The 22082-nt window shown below is 42.0% G+C and overlaps 1 protein-coding gene across 2 annotated transcripts in view; it reads left to right on the top strand.

Moving 5' to 3' along the window:
• The window catches only part of BLNK (B cell linker), an 84294-nt gene that overhangs the window by 59748 nt on the left and 2464 nt on the right, over positions 1-22082 (top strand). For both annotated transcript variants that reach the window (XM_017879915.1, XM_017879924.1), the window contains exons 8-16: positions 861-929; positions 5916-5985; positions 7912-7939; positions 8757-8799; positions 11201-11285; positions 11723-11754; positions 14765-14841; positions 15666-15749; positions 18655-18810. In XM_017879915.1, coding sequence (XP_017735404.1) covers positions 861-929; positions 5916-5985; positions 7912-7939; positions 8757-8799; positions 11201-11285; positions 11723-11754; positions 14765-14841; positions 15666-15749; positions 18655-18810 — 644 coding nt within the window. The remainder of the gene's footprint in view (positions 1-860; positions 930-5915; positions 5986-7911; positions 7940-8756; positions 8800-11200; positions 11286-11722; positions 11755-14764; positions 14842-15665; positions 15750-18654; positions 18811-22082) is intronic.

Raw genomic sequence — 22082 nt, 5'->3', positions numbered from 1 at the left:
CTGAGTCCTGGCTCTTTAAATTTAGTAGTATGTTAGGCCTACGAGAAACATTTCATCTGTTAACCCTTCACAGGACAACAAATGCTATGACAAATGAATTATCTTAAAAAGCCAGTGCTACATAAGATTAGGCATGGAAACAGGGTATGTTTACTCTGAATATAGTTACTATGGAGAATATGATCCAGTACAAGTGATACCTCTTCAGGTAACATTGCTCATCTGCTACTGTCAACTCCATGGTAGCCATATTCAGGTTTTAGTCCGCCATCATGTAGCAATCCTCTCCCATACTCCATACCTATATCACCAATAGCTTCAAGACCCACCTGAATTCCCAAGCCATCCATTACCACAAAACAACAAATACACATTCCCTCCTTACCAACCCCTCTTAAAAAAACAGAACAGAACAGAACAGAAAAGAAAACCCCCCTGAAATCCCAGAGCAATGGTGTGTATTGCATCTGCTAGGGGAGGTGGAGCTATTAATTGGGCCCCTCCAGTAAGGGGTTCAATACACTCTTGAAGAAAAACGAAAACAGTAAAACTCCTTTATCTCTTAGACCTCCCATTTGGCAAATGAAATTCCAAGCCATTATTCACTTTAACAAGATCTCTATCATCAAATAATCAAATAATAATATATCAAGTTATGAATCTGTCATTGATATTTCCATTCTAAAGATGTTTCTTCTGAGAAGGCTTCTTTTATTGGTTTGTGTGTCTAGTAAGTGTGTCTCCCATTCTTTGCAAATTCTCTGGTCTGGTCATCATTTTTCCCTGAGTGTGAATTTCCCTCAAAGGCATGTATCTGTAATGGTTTTATATATATGTATATGTATATTTCTGTGTTTAAGCTCCCATGGTGAATAGATCAACCAAGCCAAATTCCTCAGCGCCCGCCTCTCCTCCAGGAACAGCTTCAGGTAAAGTGTATGTGTGATTTGGTTTGGTTTTATGGCTATTTCAAATAAGAAAAACGACTCAGATGAACTATGAAGAAGTAATCACTTGTATTTGCAAATGTCTTAATAATGGGAACAGAAGGCCAGTCCTCACCCTCATGCACTTGTGGCATGTGTGTGGAAGCGGCCATTTCCCCAGGCATTTTGGCATCTGCTAGACACGTTCTGGTTTTCACCCTACCTTCCTGGGCACCTTGCTGGCTTCTCCGTGTCCCCTCCCTTGACTGAGGGAGTCCCAGAGTTTAGCCCTCAGCCCTCAACCCTCAGTTCTTTCAGAACATCATGATGGTTACAAGCTTGGTTTTGAGCCAGACAGCCCTCGGTTGGAACCCCAGTGTGCCCCGTTACCAGCTATGCCACCTTGAGTTTGTACTCCGCCTCTCCAAGTATCAGATTTTCTTGTCTGTAAATGGTGCTCATAGCCCCTACTCTGTGACAGGAGAATTCTGCTGCATGTGAAACTCTTAATGAGTGCCTGGCACACACTGAGTGCTGAGGAGAGAGAATGATTTTTCACTTCTGTAGGGTTCATCGAGTAATCCGGCTTCATGTCTCAAGTCTACACTGGTAACTCCCTGGCATCCAGCCCGACCTGACTTCCCTTTGGAACACCTTGACGCTCCCACACAGGACTCTAAACTCACTCCTCCCTTCCCTGTGGGCACCCCTGTTTCTCAATGTGTAGAGCCTCCAGGCCACATACTCCAAATCCTGCTTTTTTTTCTCCTGAATTTGCTGTTCCATTTTAGCTGTGACCACCCTAGTCCGGGCTTTCTTTACTCAGCCACCTTGCACCTTCTTGTCTGCAGCAGTCCACCGGCCACACCCCTCCCTCTCGACTCTCTCCTCAGTGACAAGGACTGAGCTGCTGAACTCCTCCAGATGTTACCAGTTTCATCTCACCACCAAGCTAGTTTTTGCCACGTCACCTCTACCACCAAACCATAAATGTTCCTGGTTGCTCCTATAGGTTTTGGCAACCCCCAAGGCTGAGCCCAAGACACTGAGGGGTACCCATGACCCCCATTAACAGCACAGAGAGGTATAGGAGCCTGCCCTCCAGCATTCTCATGGGCATTTCCTCTCTCTCTCTCCCCTCATCCCTCTCCCCTAGGCACACATATGCGCACGCGCGCGCGCGCGCGCGCACACACACACACACACACACACACACACACACATATTCGTACACACACACTTTTTTCTCTCACAGAGCTGAACACAAGTCATTGAGAGGCTGAGCTCTGCTTCCAGAGACAGGCTCCTTGATAGAAAATGAAAGAAGAGTCGAGTATTTTAAAAACCTTTTCCTGGACTCATTTCTTATGAAATTATTCACTTTCTTCACAAGTGCTGGTTTTACTTATCCTCTTCTCAGAACCCACAAACGCTTTATATGTGGGGAGTGGAGCTCAGGACCATCTTAGCCAGCTCATCTTACCCTCTGGGGAGGCAAAGGTCAACATGCCAATCTAAAATATTGTGACCAGGTTGCTTAGGCCCCAGCTGAAACGGAGACTCCTAACTCCCGATAGCGCAGGATGAGGACTGTTGTTACTGGAACAGAAAACCCTTTAACAAATAAATAAATGAAGACCTCAACCCTCCTTTAGAGAAATAGATTACTAATATCTGGTGTTTGCCTCTTACAAAGCTCTACTTGCCTTAAAAGGACCTCCTCTTCCTGAAACACACCCAGTACTCCAATCAGCCTGTATTTCATGGGTCTTGCTTCTTGGTCTTTGTGTTCTCACTTTTAGGACACCTAATCCTACCCATCCTTCAAGGCCCAGCTTGAGGCCTCCACCTCCAGGAATGGTTTCTGTAGCCCTCAGAGAGCTCTCCTTTGCAGGAAGTCTCTTCCCCCTTACACTTAGCCCGTACTTATTCCCTAATTAGTGTCTCAGTCTAATCGCTTCCTAAGTACACTGCAAGCTCCTTGAAGACCTTGCCTTCAATGTCATTGCTCAGGAGGCTTTACCTGGCCCCATGCTGGGGCAGATCCCTGTAGTGCCCTGCACATGCCCCGAGATTTCTGTCTTTCTTTGCTCACAGCTGTTTCCAGGGCCTACCCCAGGATCTGGCACAGGGGAGGTGCCAAGACTGTGGAGGGGTCAGTTGGTTGAGAGGGTGAATGAGTCCTCAAACACTGGTTGTATTAAATATTTAAAGAATCACCAAAGGGGCATTCAACCAGCTGGACTTATTACTCATAAGTTTGCTATTAACCTGGTATAGCTGTATTTTAATACTAGAGACATCAGATGAAGAAAGGAAATCTAAACAAGAAAATAATGTCCTGGTTATGTGATTGTCACATACAGGTGGGAGCACCTACAGGAGGGGGGAAGAAGTGAAATAGTTCAGGTCCTGGCTCTGACATTTGCTAAGTGCCAGACTTTGAACAGGTGAAGTCATCTCTGTTTCTTAGTTTCTTCCTCTGATAAAATGGCACCTATGCCTAGGGGTATCATGAGTAGACATCATGAGAATTAAGCGACTCACTATAGATGACTTGCACTCATAAAATGCTAGTGCTTTGTTATTATTGTTGTTATTATTCAGAATCCCTTGTTCAACCTGCCTTGATCCATGACCATTCTGGCAGATATTCTCAGGGAACGATATTGTTTCATGGGTCACTGGCCCATGAAACAGAGGAGACATGCTCCATCCTTCCTTAGAACTCTGTCCTCCTGAGGCAAGACCATAGGCTTTCCACCAGTGCTCATGCTGTCCTCTTATCACCAGAAGTTATTTATAGGGAGGGAAAGGGAAAGGAAGGTTTTGGCAGACTATTCTGAGATATGCAAGAAAGGGAAGCATAGTAGAAAAGCCAGGCGGGAGGTCTGACAAAGAAAATATAGCGGTCAAATGAGCCCTCAGCATTTCAGAAGCGAGAAATTCAGACTTAGACCTTCTTTCTACTTCCTTATTTTTCAGACAAGATTTTGTTCCGCTTCCCCGAGATCTTCCATCAAATTCTGAGTAGTCAAGGGTACTTTAACAGTGTCAGTCTTAAGTATTCAATTTGATACACCAGCCACTTAAACACAGCGAGACTCCTACTACACATTCAGGTGACATTTCAGTTTATTGTTTTCATGTTGTCACATGAAATGTAAACATTCCAAATGCAATCTCTTTTCCAAAATGTTTCAAAGAATCAGACCCAGTTCAGGTGCCGTGGAAGACAGAGCTGTCATGGAGGGGGCACTGCTTCCCAGGGTGCCGGGGAAGGCCACCAGGTACAATCCACACCACCCACTCTTTGCTGTTGTTCCCACCTATGAGGGTTTAGGAAGAGTCAGTAGGCTCTGAGTGGAAGCCTGGGGGCCTCTCTCCAGTGACACACATGGGAAGGAACTTCCTGATCTCTATTTCAATACTTTTAAGGCCTTTTCTTTTCTTGTTTGTGTTTGGATGAGATGATACGGGGGTGCACATATCTTCCCTGTTATAAATTCTGAGAGGGCAGAGGCCTATGTCTGCTTCTTCACCTCTTCCTCTGCCCCTAACATGGTACCTTCAAGGGCTTTACATGTACCAAGTCCTCGATAATCCTTGGTAATGGATTATTACTTCAATGTGTGCTTATCTGTGCTCTATCTCACAAACTAAGAAAGTACAGACTGAGGGCAGCAGGTCCAGCCTGTACTTACAGAGTATGCCCTGTAAGTCCATTAGGAATTGAAGGCCGGGCACCCTGGCTCACGCCTGTAATCCCAGCACTTTGGGAGACCAAGGCAGGTAGATGGTTTGAGTCCAGGAGTTCAAGGCCAGCTTGGGCAACATGGCAAAATCTCATCTTGATAAAAAATTAGCCAGATGTGGTGGTGCATGCCTGTAGTCCCAGCTACTCAGGAGGCTTAGTGGGGAGGATCACTTGAGTCCAGGAGTTTGAAGCCTCCAGTAATCTGTGATCACCCCACTGCACTCCAGCCTGGGTGAGAGAACAAGACCCAGAAAAAAAAAGTGGGGGGAATTGTGGACTTATATGTGTAGTAAATTCTTAACAAAACATTTATTCAGTTAAATTAATGAAGAGCCTCATGAAGAGCCCCCTTGGTCTCACTGAGCAATGGTGTCCAAGCAGGTGAGCAACATGTCTGAGGCAGCCAGGGGATGCTGAGGGGACTGGCTCAGTTCTGGCCTCTCCCCTCCTGGCCTGCCCTCTGTCCCACTGTCCCACAGTGAAGATCCATCCTGCCTCTCTCTCACTTCCTCCCCCATAACGATTGTCTGGCATCTATCTTCAGGTACAGGAAGGGAGGTTGGGTGCAGGGGACAAGACCCTTCAGGTCCCTTCTATGACTTGAGAAGATGAGATTTGGGCAGCAGCCTGCACTTGTCTCAATTTGTCCATTAAGGAAAACCTGTGGGCAAAGGCCCTGAGAACTCAGAGATGAATGAGTAAATATCCTCCAAATGTGAAGTTAGAGGCATCTCCCGTATTTAAGTGTGCTTATAAGGGAGCAGTGTCTGAGGTCTGTGTCAGGAGTGGTAGGTTGGAACTGCTTTCTCTGGGCACCTCTGCCGTGCACATTTGTGCAGTGTGCAGATGCAGGTGCGAGCTGTTGGCTCCCTTCCTCAAGGACCTCTGTGGGTGTCCTCACTGAGTTCTCAGAATCAGTGGGCTCAGGACTTGCCCCATGGGGCAGGGGGTGGAGGGTGGTGCGGGGAAGGGGAAGGTCCTTTAGAAATGTTAAGGTGGAGTCCCTAATCCCCATCCCAGTTCTGAGTTTATACACTGACACTTTTAAAATGTGTCATCACCTTTGCCCACAGGTTTTCCTTAATAGCTTCCATATAACTACCTATAGTGCTTACCTGAACGCAACACAATATGTGCGAATATTTCTGAGCCTGCCAGAAAGGCCAGCCTCACTGTGACCATCAGCCCCTGGTTCAGGACTTGGGGACTGAGTAGTGTATATGTTTGTGCAGGTCGAAACAGTGGGGCCTGGGAAACCAAGTCACCTTCACCAGCTGCGCCATCCCCGTTGCCACGGGCCGGGTAAGTACCTGTTGCAGGAAGCAGCTTTTGAGATCTGGGGAATGAGGCTGGTGATACCCCACTGCCCTGTTGACTTCATTAGAAGTTCTCCCCATGGCAGGCTGCAACTTGGACCAAGAGTAAGGAGCCCTGCTAACATCGAACGAGCCAGGTGTGATGGCTCAGGCCTGTCATCCCAGCACTTTGGGAGGCCGAGGTGGGCAGCTCACTTGAGGCCAGGAGTTCAAGACTGGCCTGGCCAACATGGCAAAACCCCGTCTCTACTAAAAATACAAAAATCAGCCAGGCATGGTGGCACACACCTGTAATCCCAGCTACTTGGGAGGCTGAGGCGGAAGGATCACTTGAACCTCTGCAGGTTGCAGTGAGCTGAGATTGTAGCACCACACTCCAGCCTGGGCAACAGAGCAAGACTCCATCTCAAATAAATAAATAAATAAATAAATAAAGGAGTATTTCCTCCTGTGAAGTTTAGTTAAGTCTTGAGTTCACTAACTTACAATGTTTCACAAGACACCCCGACTTTCAGAAGCTCCAGCATCTGAATCATTTTTAGAGTCTCTAGCAGATTTTGTCTTTACTTTCTACTCCTCAGTTTTACCGTCTACAAATAAGTGTGTAGATATATACCATGTGCTGGTCAGACCAGGGCGCTCCATCAAACCCATACCACTGAGGTTCCTCTCGAAAGTGACAGTCATTCTTTCTTATTGAATTTAGAAGGGCTTTGTAAACAGTCAGGTGAGGATTGTCATGTGTTAATATTACAAACATCACCCCATAAAATTATGTTGGCTCAACAGGTTATTTGGAAAGCAAATTTAAATATGTCTAAATCTGGCCTGCATGGCTCTAATCTTATTTCTGCCTCTGTGTAAACCAAAGAAAGCCTCCATGTTGAAAGTTTGTTAACCAAAACTCTGCACACGTCTCTCTTAGTTCAGCTGTATGACTTTGCGCAAGTTACTTAGTCTCTCTGAGCCTCAGTTTCCTCAGCTTAAAATGTCACTGTAAGGTTTAAATAACAAGTGAGGAGCCTAACCCAGTGCCAGGCATCTTACAGGTGCTCAGGAATTCTTGTGTTCTTCCCCCACACTTCAGCTCTCAGCCAAAAACAAAGCAAGAGAGAGACATGGTGAGGGTTTTTTAATTAAGAAATTTAACACACAGAAAAGGAGCATACAACCTTATCAATATTAGACTCCAGTCTCTATTGGAATCTTGAGTTCATTGACTTACAGTGTTCCACAAGACACCCCGACTTTCAGAAGCTCCAGAACCTGAATCATTTTGCAAACTAGAATGTTAGTGCAGGCAAGTACCTTCAGGACCACACATCAGTGGTTTTCAAACTTGTTTTGGTCTTGGATCTCTCTGAAAGAAAGCCTGCACAGAAGACCAGCAGAGAATAGTCCCTAGAGACAGGGGGGAAGCTGGAGCGGGCAAGCGTGGCTGCAACCTCACCTGCTGAACCACTCTCTTACCTCTACCCTCTGTCCTGGACAGTAACCCCTACAGGGAGCTGTTGGGGAAGAGGGGGCTCCACAGAAACACTGAAAATACTGATCCCAGTCCTCAATTCACAGGTGAGGAATCTAACCTCACACCCAAGACAAAGAGGCCCAAGGTCACCCGCCGAGTAATTAGTGCAACTGGTGCAAGAGTCTAGTTCTGCCGATTCCCTGGCAACTGGTGCCCTACTTTATCCCCAGTTGACCCCTTCCCCATCTGTCAGCAGACTCTGTCTGAGCCTAGGAGGATCATAACTAAATCCCACTTCCATCCCTTTCCACCTTGCAAGGATAGTCTTCTACACACTCGTATCGCTTTCATAATTCTAGCTTACATTTGAGACTAAAATAATGGTAAATAGCTCCATTTTGTCTCATTATGTTTTAACAAAGCTCATCTCTTTTTATTCCCCAGGAAAAAACCAATGACACCACTGAAGACAGTAAGTTAATTTTGCATTTAAAAGTGCTTCATATTTCCTGCAGTGTTTATTCTTATCCATTTATTTAAAGTTGAAAATGCTTCCAGCTATGGTGCACACAGCAATCTTAGCAACTGAAGTTGTTGCCCAAGCAGACCAAGAGAAGCTTCAGATCCTCAGGTAGCCAGGGAGGATGCCCCTCCCTGGGGCATAGAAGGAGCTCATCCTCACTTGATCCCGGCAGCTTCACTGAGTGTGCGCAGCAGATCAGAGGGGCAGCCAGGTTCCCTGCCCTCCCCACAGGAAGCCCCTGTGTCCACTCCCCACCACAGTTCATGGTAGACCTTTGTGCGAGGCACACATAGGCCTCACTAAACTCAGATTCTGGCCAGAACATGGTGAACCTGGGCCACGACACTACGTAAGGGAGCCCACCTGGACCTAGTCCCTACTGTGAAGCCTGACATTTACAATCATTTAGCAAACACACGGAAGGTGGGGTCATGAGACCAAAGCAGATGTCAGATGCCTGCTGTACCTGGGCTACTATGTGGCAGCTGCTGGGGGGTCATGGTTTCCATCCACCCTGTTGACAAAGCAGGGAGGTTTCTGCACCGCAGTGACATTGCTCCTTCCTAAGACACTTGCAGCTGTTTGTTGCTTAATGCAAAGGTTGGGCTAGGGACTGTGGATTTGTAATTTTTACTGTGATTGAAAGAATAGCAATGCATCAAAGAAAAGATGCTCCCAAAATATTTATTTTAATAATATTGCTCTGACATTTATTTCCACATTCTGCTATATTGAATATCCTTTTGCCTTTTTGTCTTTTACATAGACTCCAGTTGCCTCTCAACAGAATGCTTCAAGTGTTTGTGAAGGTAAAATCTATTATTTTGAAGGATGAGCCACATCCTCTAAAAGTTATTTTAATTAAGGATTTGTATATACACATTTATTCCATTATTTTGGGGGCAATTGTAACATGAAACTCAATTTTCCAAACAAAATAGTTTTCATAATGAGTACTGAACAGCAAAACTAGCTCAGAACCTTAGCATCTTTAGAGTAGGCTACAGAATGCATGCAAAAACCTGCCTGTTGGCAGACAGGTATGACTTGCCAGGAAATAGTGCTAGGACCTTACATAGATTTGAAAACTAATGTAGAGTCATTCACATGTTTTAGAACTAATAGTTTACTTAAAGTAATGAAAATTTTAAAAATCTGTTTATTTGAACAAATTCTTTTGCTAAGTTTTCAAGATAATGTTTTCAAAGTTCAAATATCTGTCTTCTTAGTATATCTTCAATTGCTTTTCTTCCTTTTTTTTTTTTTTTTTTTTTTTGAGTTAGGGTCTCGCTTTGTAGCCCAGACTGGAGTGCAGTGGTGCATAATTTTAGCTCACTGCAGTCTCAAATTCCTGGGCTCAAGCTGTCTTTCTGCCTCAGCCTCTTGAGTAATTTAGAATTTCTTCGTTTATCATCACTCAAAAATCTTATATATATTTTTAGAAACTGCCCATGTTAAAAAAAATTGTGTTTGGAAATTACCATGAAAAAATAGAAGAATAATCTATAATATCAACACTTAAAACATTATATAGAAGTTCCTGCCCTGTACCCATTTAATTCCATACTTGAAGATACCCTGCGTTAAAAATGTAGTGAGTATTCTCCCATTCCCTGAGTTAATGTGTGTATATCTACATAAAGCGCTCTCATTTCTCCGATGATGGACAGTAGATCTTTTCTGAGCGTGCACTACAACTCACTTCTCTGCTTTAATGATGCCATTAGGTTTTTTCATCCTGTCTCCCACATCTTGCTTCCCTAGGCTATTTCTGAGGCATCACCCCTTTTCTGCCATATTGCTTTCTTCTGCCTTCCCTTTGAGGCTTTTGTCTTTTCTGTCCTCCCATTCCTTGCAGCCTCTCAGACTTGCTGAGTCCGGGTTGTGGAGTGATAGTGATCTCAGGGGCTCTGAGCATCTGTAGGAAGTAAGTACGACCCTGTGCAGACTTCTTGGCTACAAGAGCCTCCAAAACCCAGGAGAGAAGCGGGGCCCATGGCATGTCCCCTGCTGCTTAGGTGTCCTCATTCTCAAAGGGCTCCCAGTACAGGAGCCTGCCAGGCATGCCCCCTCCTTTGTTATTTATTTCAAGAGCATAGGCAATTGCTATCCAAATGCAAAGCGAGGGAGTGGCCTCTACTAGTCTAGGAAGGATTCAGGATGGCAGAGGCAAAGCAGGTGTGGTCAAAGCTTATAGGCTGGCAAGACCTAAGGTGTTCATTGTTTCTCCTTCTGAAATTACCAAGTTTTAACGTCATGAGAAAACCTCTAACGTAGAGGTTTAAAGTAAGTTGCCACAAATTCAAAATACAATCTTCAGAGGTTCAAGGTTTCCAAGCTTTAGTGCACCACTGAATGGGAAGAAACCCTGACGTCTTTTCTACCATTTATTTGAATCTTTGAGTTCTTACTACTTTTATTTCTTTGGTGTTTCTGTAGTTCTCAGACTTTTCTTCCATGCAGAGACTCACACATGAACATACCAAGATTTTAACACAACCTACCCCCCAAGGACAAATTTGAGGGAGAGTAAAGTATTAAAATAATTTATGATCACATTTATGAATGGTTCAGCAGTAGAGTTCACCATGGGCTTCAACATAAATTTCTTACACTTCAGGTTTATGCCCATTTCCCACCCTTTCCTCTTCTGCTCAGGAAAACACAGTGAAATGCAAGTGAGATTTACATTATTATAGGGTAACCTTGAATTTGATCCAATTAATTTTGCAAAAAGAGATCATTTGTGAACTCAGTAGTGTGCCTCTTATCAGTAACACACTGCGTATACCACGTCTTATGACTAATCAAGACCCACCAGGGTGTTATCTCCACCTGTGTGGAGGCCACATGGAAAGTAGAGGGTGAGTTGTTTAGAGGGTGGCTAAAATGTTCTCATCTTCTGGCTTCCACCTATACTCACATACTTAAAGTTTCAGGGCCTGTGGGTTCAGTCTGTATGTACATTGCCAGTGGATGAACGCAGAGGTGGTAGGATGTACCTGTAACACTGCTGGGAGTGAGTCCTGGTCCTAGTAGCACAACTACCTCAGCAGACTGGCAAGTGCACAGATCATGACATCCCAGTAAAAGACATGTTCCTGAGAAGACTTCTGATCAAATTTGGTTCTTCTCAGCTAATGTTGCTGGGTTTTGGGATGAGGATAGACATTTCACTCTAATCCTAATATGATAATTTTCCTGATTCAGAAAAACCTATACCTGCTGAACGTCACCGAGGGTCAAGTCACAGACAAGAAGCTGTGCAGTCACCAGTGTTTCCTCCCGCCCAGAAGTAAGAATGCTTTCCTTTAAAGATCGGTTTCCTCTTGTTGCTGCAGGAATTAACATGTGCATTGTTTCACTGCACAGTGACACTGACTTGTAGTGCTAGGTAAAAATCCAACATTTCATTGTTTTGCAATTACATGTTAAAAGGTGTTAAGCAACTTTAAAATAACTGTGTAGAGTTGCAGAGACCTACTAATTGGGTTAATTATTGAACTTGACTAAAATACAATACTTTAGTCATGATTTCCTCCTTTTTCAAAACTAAGAGTCTTACTTATCTTTAAGATTCTGGTGCCTCTTCTATCTTTAGATATATTTTATTGGCCATTTGTATTGATTTATTTGTGATGTGCCTGTTCACAGCATCATCAGTGTAAACAAAAAGTCAAACTTACTCATATTGTGCTTTGTCCTTTAATTATCTGAAATTCTTCCTTGCAGACAACTCCACCAAAAACCCATACCTCTGCCAAGTAAGTACAACGAAGCCGTGTAGTGTATCAGGGAGTGGTCGAGGCTGGATCTTAGAGTCCGATTGGCCTGGTTCTAACACAGCACTGTCACTTCCAGCTGTGTTATCCTGGCATCTTCTCCTACTTGTTTCCTTTCCTGTAAAATGGGGCCAAGAATGTTTATTTCACAGAGTTGTTTTGAAAAGTAAATATATTTGAGGCAATTTTTACTTTTTTTAGTAGCGATTTAATATTTTACTGGTCATGCATCCTTTTTTAACTTTTTTTTTTTTTTTTTTTACAAAAACAATACAACTGTTTTCAAAATAATAAGATCAAGTAAAATAACATATGGGAAGCACCAGCTATAGTGTTTGGTTCTAAACAAATAATACCCATTTAAATTAAGTCTAAAATACATTTTAAAGATCACAAAACGTATCTACAAAAGGTACCCTAAAAAGAGGATACGGCAAATATCTGGATAATTTTCCTAAGGCAAACATCACCCTAAAAATGTATGAATTGGATAAGTCAGGCTCACAGATCGTAACTGCCCAAACCTTAATTTGCCTTCAACTCAATGTGGGAAAAAAGGAAGAAAAAAGCTCTGCTTTACGTACATAATTTGGCATATATTCCAAAATAATCAAGCTTAAATCCATTTAAATAAACAGTAACTGTCCACATGCAAAACATTTATATGCATTTTTTACTAAACATAAATTGGCCTTTTAGATTTTTAATAATATTCATCTTCAATAAATGAAACCTTTACTAGTTTTTTTTTTAATTCTGACAACACAAAGTGAAAATGATTTGACTACAGAAATTTATTTTCATTATTTAAAAATCTTTATTATACCTTTTACTGTTTTTCAACCCAAGTCATTCATTCAGTTGTTAGTGACCATATGCCATGTGCCAGGCACTGTTCTAGGCACAGGAGATACAAGGATGAACGAAACAAATAAAGACCCTGTTCTCATGAAGCTTATGTTCTATTGAAGGAGACAGATAGTAAAAATAAACACACAAATAATATCATATCAGGTAAATGCTAAAAGTGCTATACAGAAAACTACAGCACAGCAGCAGGGGTGGGTGGCAGAGAGTAATGGAGGCAGGGGGGGGCTGCTGCTGCAGACAGGGTGGTCTGAGAAGGCCTCTTCTGTAAAATGGGCATAATAGCTCCTTCCACAAAGAGCTGGTGAAAGGATGAGGTGCGCACATGCTGAAAACAGAATAGGCCTGGCACATTGGGGTGTGAGAAAATACTAGCCATGGGTACTCTTCCAACTGCCAGAACTGCAGAAACCACCAACCGCCCTGCACTGTGCATAGGGAAAGTCTGTCCGCTCACTCACCTTTGCTGCCCTCAGCTGGGAGTACTGTCCCTCCTATTAGAATACACCCTTCCTTTTGGCCCATCTTTGTTGGGCCTGCCAAGACCTTACTGCCCCTCCTCTTACAATGTTGGCTGCCTTCTCTGAACATCCAGGGCACTATTATCTGAAGCACTTAGTTCATCCAGAACTCTTTCTCCTGCAGACTTCCCCATCTTAATAAAGGACAACTCTGGTTGCTCTTGTCAAAAACCTTGAGAGTCACCCTTGACTTCTCATTTGTCTTCTTCACACACCTTCCAGCTATTCCTTCAAAATAGATCCAGAATCCAACCACTCTCACTACTTCCACCGTGTGATCTGTCCAAGCCACTGTCATCTCCTGCAAGAACACCGAACTGGCCTCCCCCACTCTGCTCTTGCCACCCTCTGTTTCCAGCCCAGCAGCCGGAATGACCCTGTTAAAAGACAGGCAGATCATGTTACTCCCCTGTTCAAAACCCTCCGAAAGCTTCCTTTATCATATTCATTATAGCTCTGGACTCATGTTAAGGGTCCACCAAGTCCTATAAATCTGGTCCCTTCATTGCCTCCTGTCTGACTGTATCTCTTATTCTTCTCCCTTTTTCTTACTGTACTCCAGGCACAGTGGCACTCTTGCTATTCCTCAGATATGCCAGGCCTTGCGTTCACAGCTCCCTCTACCTGGGACATTCTTTTCTGGGATGTCCACTGCCTCCTCCCTCTCCACCTGCAGATCTCACCCAACTATTCCCTCAGTGAGGTCTTACTCTCCTGATTTTTCTTCATAGCATTTATGACCCTCTAATATTATATATATATACACACACACATATATATATATTTATTTATGTCTTTATTGCCCATCTCAATCCATTAAAATCTAAGTTCCAGGAGAGCAGGGCATTTTGCTGTTTTGTTAACTGCTGTATATCCCCAACGCCTTTGATTCATGGCAGAGAAACAAGAGTGAATGAATGAACGAATGAATGCAGATAAGTTTTCTGTATTTCACATGTTTCCACATTTAGACTGTAAACTCTCTGCGGGAGCTGATGCCTGAAGATAGCAATTCTCAAACATTTTGGTCTCGGAACCACTTTAATACTCTCAAAATAATTGTAGACCCACAGAGCTTTGGTTTACATGTTTCTATTGATACCTAGTATTTTAAGAATTAAAACGGAGACATTTAAAACATTTATTAATCCATTTAAAAATAATATTAAACTCATTACATGTTAACATAAATAACATTTTATGAAAATATATTTTACAAACAAAACAATTTAGAGAAAAGAGTGGCATTAGTTTACATTTTGTAAATCTCTTTACTGTATGTTACTGCAACGTAACAGAGACTGCTGGATTCTCATCTCTGTTTCTACATTTAATCTGTTGCAATGTTTTTCTGGTGGAACTACATGAAGAAAATTGGGTTTCACAGTGATAGGTAATTGGAAAAGAAAAGACCTCTTGAACCCCCTGAAAGGACTGTCGGGATTTCCAGGGGTCCTTGGGCCACACTTTTGGAACCATTGCCTTAAGAATTTTTTTTTGGTACATGTGTCCCCAGCAGCACCTAGCACAGTGTTAGGGTGTAGCCATAGAAAGACTTCAATAAATATGAAGATTAATTGAAGGACTTTTCTGATCCCTTTCAGGATTTACAGAAGGGGGAAACCCAACTGTGGATGGGCCCGTACCCAGTTTTTCATCTAATTCCACCATTTCAGAACAGGTATGAAATGAACTCTTGATCTTAGTAAATTGTTACCAGGAAACTGCAGGAAAGAGCATGTCTTCTGAGAAGAGGGCATTTGGAGTGAACCTTGAGAACAGAGACTGTATTTTACATCATTATGTGAACTGTCATTTGGTAATAGGGATGGAATACCCAGTTGTTGTTTTTTTTCAATGACTAAGACATTGCTCCAGTTAATGTTTCCTCAAAACTAGCAAGGAAATGTGTTGTTTTCATTGTCCTTCCTCTCACATAGATTTTATTTAAACTTTGTAATTTCCTCCAAATAGATCTGTAGAGGCTGATGATATTAAATCACATACAAGACAGCACAGTTTAAAAAGGGACAGAGAAAGGACTCTGTGTGCCTTTGGGCAAGTCTTTCTACGTTTCCATAAAATATATGTAAAATGTAAAATATGGATGATAGCATGTGTCCTTCTTGCCTTCAAAGAAGGCATATATCCTTTCTTGCAAGAATCAAATACGATGGTATTTATGCTTTGGAAATTACAAAGCACTCCACAAAGTAAGAGCAATAAGAACACAATGGAAAGGGGGATTATTACTTATTTAGGAGAAAGAAAGAAGTAATTCAGGAACCTAGCTAAGGCCAAATGAAAAAATAAAAAAAAAAAAAAAAACAAGTTAATAGTATAATCTTTGCGTTTAATCAAAGGAAAAATAAAATTCATCTTAAAATTACTGGTCTAAATATAGAGGCCTGTCTTCATAATGCAAATGGGTCTTTGCTTCTAGTACACAGAAATTAGAGTTAAGTAGGCACCAGCCCATGCTGATCTGTGCCCTCCATTTCACAGGAAGCTGGTGTTCTCTGCAAGCCATGGTATGCTGGTGACTGTGACCGAAAGTCTGCTGAAGAGGCATTGCACAGATCAAACAAGGTCTGATCATTTTTACTATTTATTATTTTTATTTTATTTATTTATTTGTTTTGAGACACAGTTTCACTGAAGTGCAGTGGCTCGATCTCGGCTCACTGCAACCTCTGCCTCCCGGGTTCAAGTGATTCTCATGCCTCAGTCTCCTAAGTAGCTGGGATTACATGTGAGTGCCCCCATGCCCGGCTAATTTTTATATTTTTAGTAGAGATGAGGTTTCACCATGTTGGCCAGGCTGCTCTTGAACTCCTGACCTCAGGTGATCCGCCCGGCGGCCTAGGCCTCCCAAAGTGCTGGGATTACAGGCGTGAGCCACCGTGCCCCGCCAAGGTCTGATCATTTTTAAATCATACGTTTTGCCCTCAGCCTGTAATAGACACAGTTGTTAACCTTATGATAGGCTAATTAAATAATTGCAACAAGTATAGATACAAGGAAACTGCTATCCCCTCCTCTCTTTCAAGTTCCTCCATCTCATTTCTACTTGCCCTTTCATCTCTGCAAGGACCCACAGCCTCCACTGCCCTCCAAACAGTGCGAGAGAAGAAAGTTCCAGAGGAGGTCTGTGGAAGGCTTGGTGCTGCATGAGCTCCACTGAGGAGTGAACAGTGACAGGCTATTTTGGATCAATGTGCAGGATTTAAAATTTGAGTCAAGATGGCAAACAAACAAACAAGCAACAAACAAAAAATACCTGGAAGTAAATGTTTGGAGAGCCCAACTTCAGTCATGTAGGAACACCAGGGACAGCTTGGACAATTCAAGATTAAAGTGCGACTTTTTCTTTCTCTCTTCTCCTCCCATTTGTTTTTGTTTTCTTGCACCCTACTTTGTCAGAATATATAGCATTTACATACTGTTCTTCCTCACCCTTGTTTTAGTCCTAGCTCTACCAGTAAATATATCAGTGTGTTCCATCAGTCCTTTGGTTGACTTCCACCATCGTCTCTTTCTTTGATAAAGTGTACCTGTAGTAGATTCTAAGGAAAATCCATGTTCACATTATTCCCTGAGTTCTTGCACATTCAAAACTGTTTTCTCAGCCAGGCATGGTGGCTCATGCCCGTAATCCTAGCACTTTGGGAGGCTGAGGTGGGTGGATCACTTGAGGTCAGGAGTTCGAGACCAGCCTGGCCAAGATGGCAAAACGTCATCTCTACTGAAAATATAAAAATTAGCCAGGCATGATGGCGGGTGCCTGTAATCCCAGCTCCTCGGGAGGCGGAAGCAGGAGAATCCGTTGAGCCTAGGAGGCGGAGGTTGCAGTGAGCCGAGATCGTGCCACTGCTCTCCAGCCTCAGCAACAAGAGTGAGACTGCTGTGGGGGAATAAAAAGAGAAAGAGAGTTAAAAAAACTCTTTTCTCATATCCTAGTAGTTGGAAGAAATCTTGGTTGGCTATAGAATCCTTAATTTGAGTTTGAAAAGTGTTGCTCCACTAGATTGTGTTGTTCTGTATGAAGCTCTTGAGAAGTCTGATACCAGTGTGACTTTCTTGCCCATCTATGAAATTTGATACTTTAGTCTGGTGGCTCTGCAGACTTTTTAAAGTCTAATCATTTTACCAGAATATATCTCTGATTGATAATTCCAAATCAATTTTCTCAAGTAGACAGAAGCCCTTTCAATATGTAGATTTAAGTTTTCTCTTATATCCAGTAAGTTTTCTTAGATCATAGTCTTAAAGGGTAGTTCTGTTCCCTTGTTTTGTTTTTCTTCTGCAAGCACTCAGTTTACATGCATTTTGGATCTTTTTTGTCACTTTTTCATTCCCATCACTGTCTTTGATTCTACGGTACTTATTTTAATAAATCCCATTTTCTCTTCTGGTTGTTTCCACACCTTCCTTCAAGTGTCATTTCTTAAATCTTCATTTGAAGCTCTCGTCCCTTGGACATCTTATAATTTTTTCTTTGTTGAGATAGGTTTGTCTTTTTCTTCAATTTCTTTCCTGAGTTTGATCAACTCTTGTTGCATTTCATTCTGCTTTTTGTCCATCTTTGTTCATAATTTTTTATTTTATGATTCTCAATATTTTTATAAAATGTTTAATAAAATTTGAATTACTGTGTTACAGTTTTGGGATTTTGTTTTTTTTTTTTTTTTTTTTTTGATGGAGTCTCGCTCTGTTGCCCAGGCTGGAGTGCAGTAACGTGATCTCGGCTCATTGCAAACTCTGCCTCCCGGGTTCATGCCATTCTTCTGCCTCAGCCTCCTGAGTAACTGGAACTACAGGCACCTGCCACCATGCCCGGCTAGGGATTTTTTTCTTATATAAATTCTTTGAGGAGAGAATTTTCATCAGCTGAAAGTTTTGATTCCCAATCTCTGTTTTCTTCTTACAGTACTTATGAATGGAATTTGATACATTTGTTTCATAGACAACCGGTGGCTATGGTTCCCAGTTCAAGACAGTCCTCTAGATTTTATCTTAATGTGTCCCTTCACATATTTCTAAATTTTATAAACATAAAACCTTATTTAGCACATTAAAAAGCTAGCATTTAGCTGGGCAAGGTGGTGCATACCAGTAGTCCCTGGTACTCAGGGGGCTGAGGTGGGAGGATCGCTTGAATTCAGGAGTTCCAGGCTGCAGTAAGCTGTGATTGCACCACTGCACACCAGCCTGGGCAACAAAGTGAGACTGTTTCTAAAAATAATTAATTATTACCTTTTTTTAAAAAAAGGCAAGCACTGATCTCACTCAGGATTTTCTATGAGTATATGTTTTCCTGGACTATTTTCTTAGAAAATAAGAGGACAAGCACTAATCAATAATAAAAATAATGTAGCTAAATAATTTACCTTTGGAATGTAATATAGGTGTTCTTCACAAAATGATTTTTTGAACCTGTAGAAATATAAGCAATACTAACCATAATTATGCTTTTTTTAAAAAAATTAAACAGGATGGATCATTTCTTATTCGGAAAAGCTCTGGCCATGATTCCAAACAACCATATACACTAGTTGTATTCTTTAATAAGCGAGTGTATAATATTCCTGTGCGATTTATTGAAGCAACGAAACAATATGCCTTGGGCAGGAAGAAAAATGGTGAAGAGGTCAGTGATTTCTTTTTAAATTCAATTCTATAACTATGCATTGAGAATAATGACATCAAATACTGTATTAGATGCTAGAGATCGGCCGGGCGCGGTGGCTCAAGCCTGTAATCCCAGCACTTTGGGAGGCCGAGACGGGTGGATCACGAGGTCAGGAGATCAAGACCATCCTGGCTAACATGGTGAAACCCCGTCTCTACTAAAATACAAAAAAACTAGCCGGGCGAGGTGGCGGGTGCCTGTAGTCCCAGCTACTTGGGAGGCTGAGGCAGGAGAATAGCGGGAACTTGGGAGGTGGAGCTTGCAGTGAGCTGAGATCCCGCCACTGCACTCCAGCCTGGGCGACAGAGCGAGACTCTGTCTCAAAAAAAAAAAGATGCTAGAGATCAGGAGAAAGGATACAAAAGTACTTGTTCTTATGCTTGCATAAATGTCATAGAGAACAAGATAAAATACTATATTTAGGCAGTATATCCTATAGGAACACAGGAAAGGAAGAAGTTGTGTGATATACATCCTAGTTCTTTCATTCAGTTATTTAATGAGGTCAGTCTGACCTCAGATTTTAGTCCAGGGGCAAATATAAATCAAAGTTGAAATGTCAAGTTGAATTAAGGTTGTAAGAATTAAGGTCAAGGTCCAGACCTCCAAAGTCAAGACCTAAAGTCTCAACTAAGGTACCAAGGTAGGTTACCAGGGAAGGATCCAGAAGAGATGCAGAAACTTGAATTAAAACATTAGACTATAGCCCTTGTACCAGAATGAGCTTATGGGCCTGCAGCAAGAAAAAAAATCACATGGATCTTAAATATTAACCAGACATTAACTTTAATGCCTCTTTAATCTGGACCAAACTCAATGCTTACCATATCTCAGTTTAGCCAGCCTGCTCCTATAAATGAACTCTGAAATATGAGCTGGAGTAACCCATGAATGGTCTAGAAATGGAGTGATACTTATTCTGGTTTTGAATTCTGGGTTGAATTTGAATGGGTAGAATGTAAGTTGGAGGGAAGGAGCAGGAGAAAAATGGGAAGAACAATCTATGCAGAGAAAATAGCATAAACAAAATTCAAGGTAAGAAATATTTACTTTCAAGATGCCTTCAGAAAAAAGGTACACCATTCCAAACCCAGCACCTGTTAGAAAATATTTGAATTGTTGGAAAGTGTCTTGACTGCTGAAGTGTCTGTCTTCTCCACTACATGAAGCCAAGGACAATGTCTTTTCATCTCTGTATTTCCAGAATCAGAGCACAGTATCTGACTTCAGCGTACACTTGATAAATAATTATTAAGCGACTGAATTGATTTAATTGAGTGATTACAGGCAGGAGAAAAGCATTTGCAAAACAAACTGAAAAAGTCATGTGCATATTTTATTTTGCTTTTTAGACAATTGTGGTTAAAAAAACCACATATAAAATTTACCATCTTAATCATTTTAAGTGTACAGCTCAGTAATGTTAAGTATATTTACATTGTTGTGAAACAGATCTCCAGAACTTGTTCATCTTATAGAACTAAAACCCTATACCCATTAAGCAACAACTTCCCTTTTCCCCCTCCCTCCAGCCCCTAGCAACCACGTTCTATTTTTATGAATTTGAATACTTTAGATACCTCATACAAGTGGAATCACACAGTATTTGTCCTTTATGACCAGCTTATTTAACTTAGCATGATGTCCTCGAGACTCATCCATGTTGTAGCGTGTGTCAGGATTTCCTTCCTTTTTAAGGCTGCATAGTATCTCATTGTATCTATATGCCACATTTTGTGTGTCTAACGTCCATCAGTGGACATTTGTGTTGCTTCTACCTCTTGGCTATTGTGAATAGTGCTGCTGTAAACATGGGTGTGCAAATCTCTCCAAGACACTGCTTTCAATTATTTGGGGGTATATACCCAGAAGTGGGATTGCTAGATGATATGGGTATTCTATTTTTAATTTTTTGAGAGCCTCCCATACTTTTTTCCATAGTAGTTGCACCGTTTTACAATTCCACCAACAGCACACGAGGGTTTAACTTCTTCACATCCCCACCAGCACTTGTTATCTTCTGAATTTTGTTGTTGTGGCTTTATAGTAGCCGTCCAAATGGGTGTGAGGTGATAGCTCATTGTGGTTTTAATTTGCATTTCTCTGATGATTAGTGATGTTGAACATTTTTCATATGCTTTTTTGGCCACTTGTATGTCATCTTCAGAGAAATGCCTATTCCGTTTTATAATCAGGTTATTTGACTTTTGTTGTTGCTGAGTTTTAGAAGTTCTTTATATTTCTGGATATTAGCCCTTAGCAGATAAATGATTTACAAATATTTTTCCCACTCCATAGGTTACCTTTTCACTCTGTTGATTGTGTTATTTGCTGAGCAAAAGCTTTTAAGCTTGATATTGCCTTGTCTATTTTTGCTTTTTTTGCCTATATGCTTAGTGTCATATCCAAAAAATCATTGCCAAATCCAGTGTCATGGTGTTTCCCCCCTACATTTTCTTCTAGAATTTTTATATCGGGGAATTTTATTTTGCTTTTAACAGTCTCAGATAATTTATAATGCAAAACTCTTGAATCTGAGAGCACTAATCAAGACCAGTCTTTGGTTTTAAAATGTAGATTGCATTATCATTTAACATCCTAAAGCTTCTCCAGCAGTCTAACTTTTCTATAAGAGGCTTAAGGGTGGGTGAAGAAGCTGTCCTATTTCGAGGTCCTGAAATTCTCTCACAAATTTTGAACTCCCTGAGAGGCTCTGGATTTTGTTGTCCTGCTAGGAAACTCTGGTAAACAGGAATTCCTCTTGGCCTAATGAATCTTCATCTCTACTTTAGAATGAATAGACTAGAGCTTCACCTCACTTCCAACATATTCAGCCTATGGATTCCAAAATAAGTAGTATGTTACTATAATAGCATCTGGAGGTACTGACAGTCAATTAAAACTCTTACTTAAAGTATCTATAATAAAAGGATTATGTCCCCGGCCGGGCGCGGTGGCTCAAGCCTGTAATCCCAGCACTTTGGGAGGCCGAGACGGGCGGATCACGAGGTCAGGAGATCAAGACCATCCTGGCTAACATGGTGAAACCCCGTCTCTACTAAAAATACAAAAAACTAGCCGGGCGACCTGGCGGGCGCCTGTAGTCCCAGCTACTCGGGAGGCTGAGGCAGGAGAATGGCGTGAACCCGGGAGGCGGAGCTTGCAGTGAGCTGAGATCCGGCCACTGCACTCCAGCCTGGGCGACAGAGCGAGACTCCGTCTCAAAAAAA

This window comes from Rhinopithecus bieti, unplaced genomic scaffold (genome assembly GCF_001698545.2).
Source record: "Rhinopithecus bieti isolate Rb0 unplaced genomic scaffold, ASM169854v2 scaffold_425, whole genome shotgun sequence".
Taxonomy (NCBI): Eukaryota; Metazoa; Chordata; class Mammalia; order Primates; family Cercopithecidae; genus Rhinopithecus; species Rhinopithecus bieti.
This window is presented reverse-complemented; position numbering and strand designations above follow the sequence as displayed.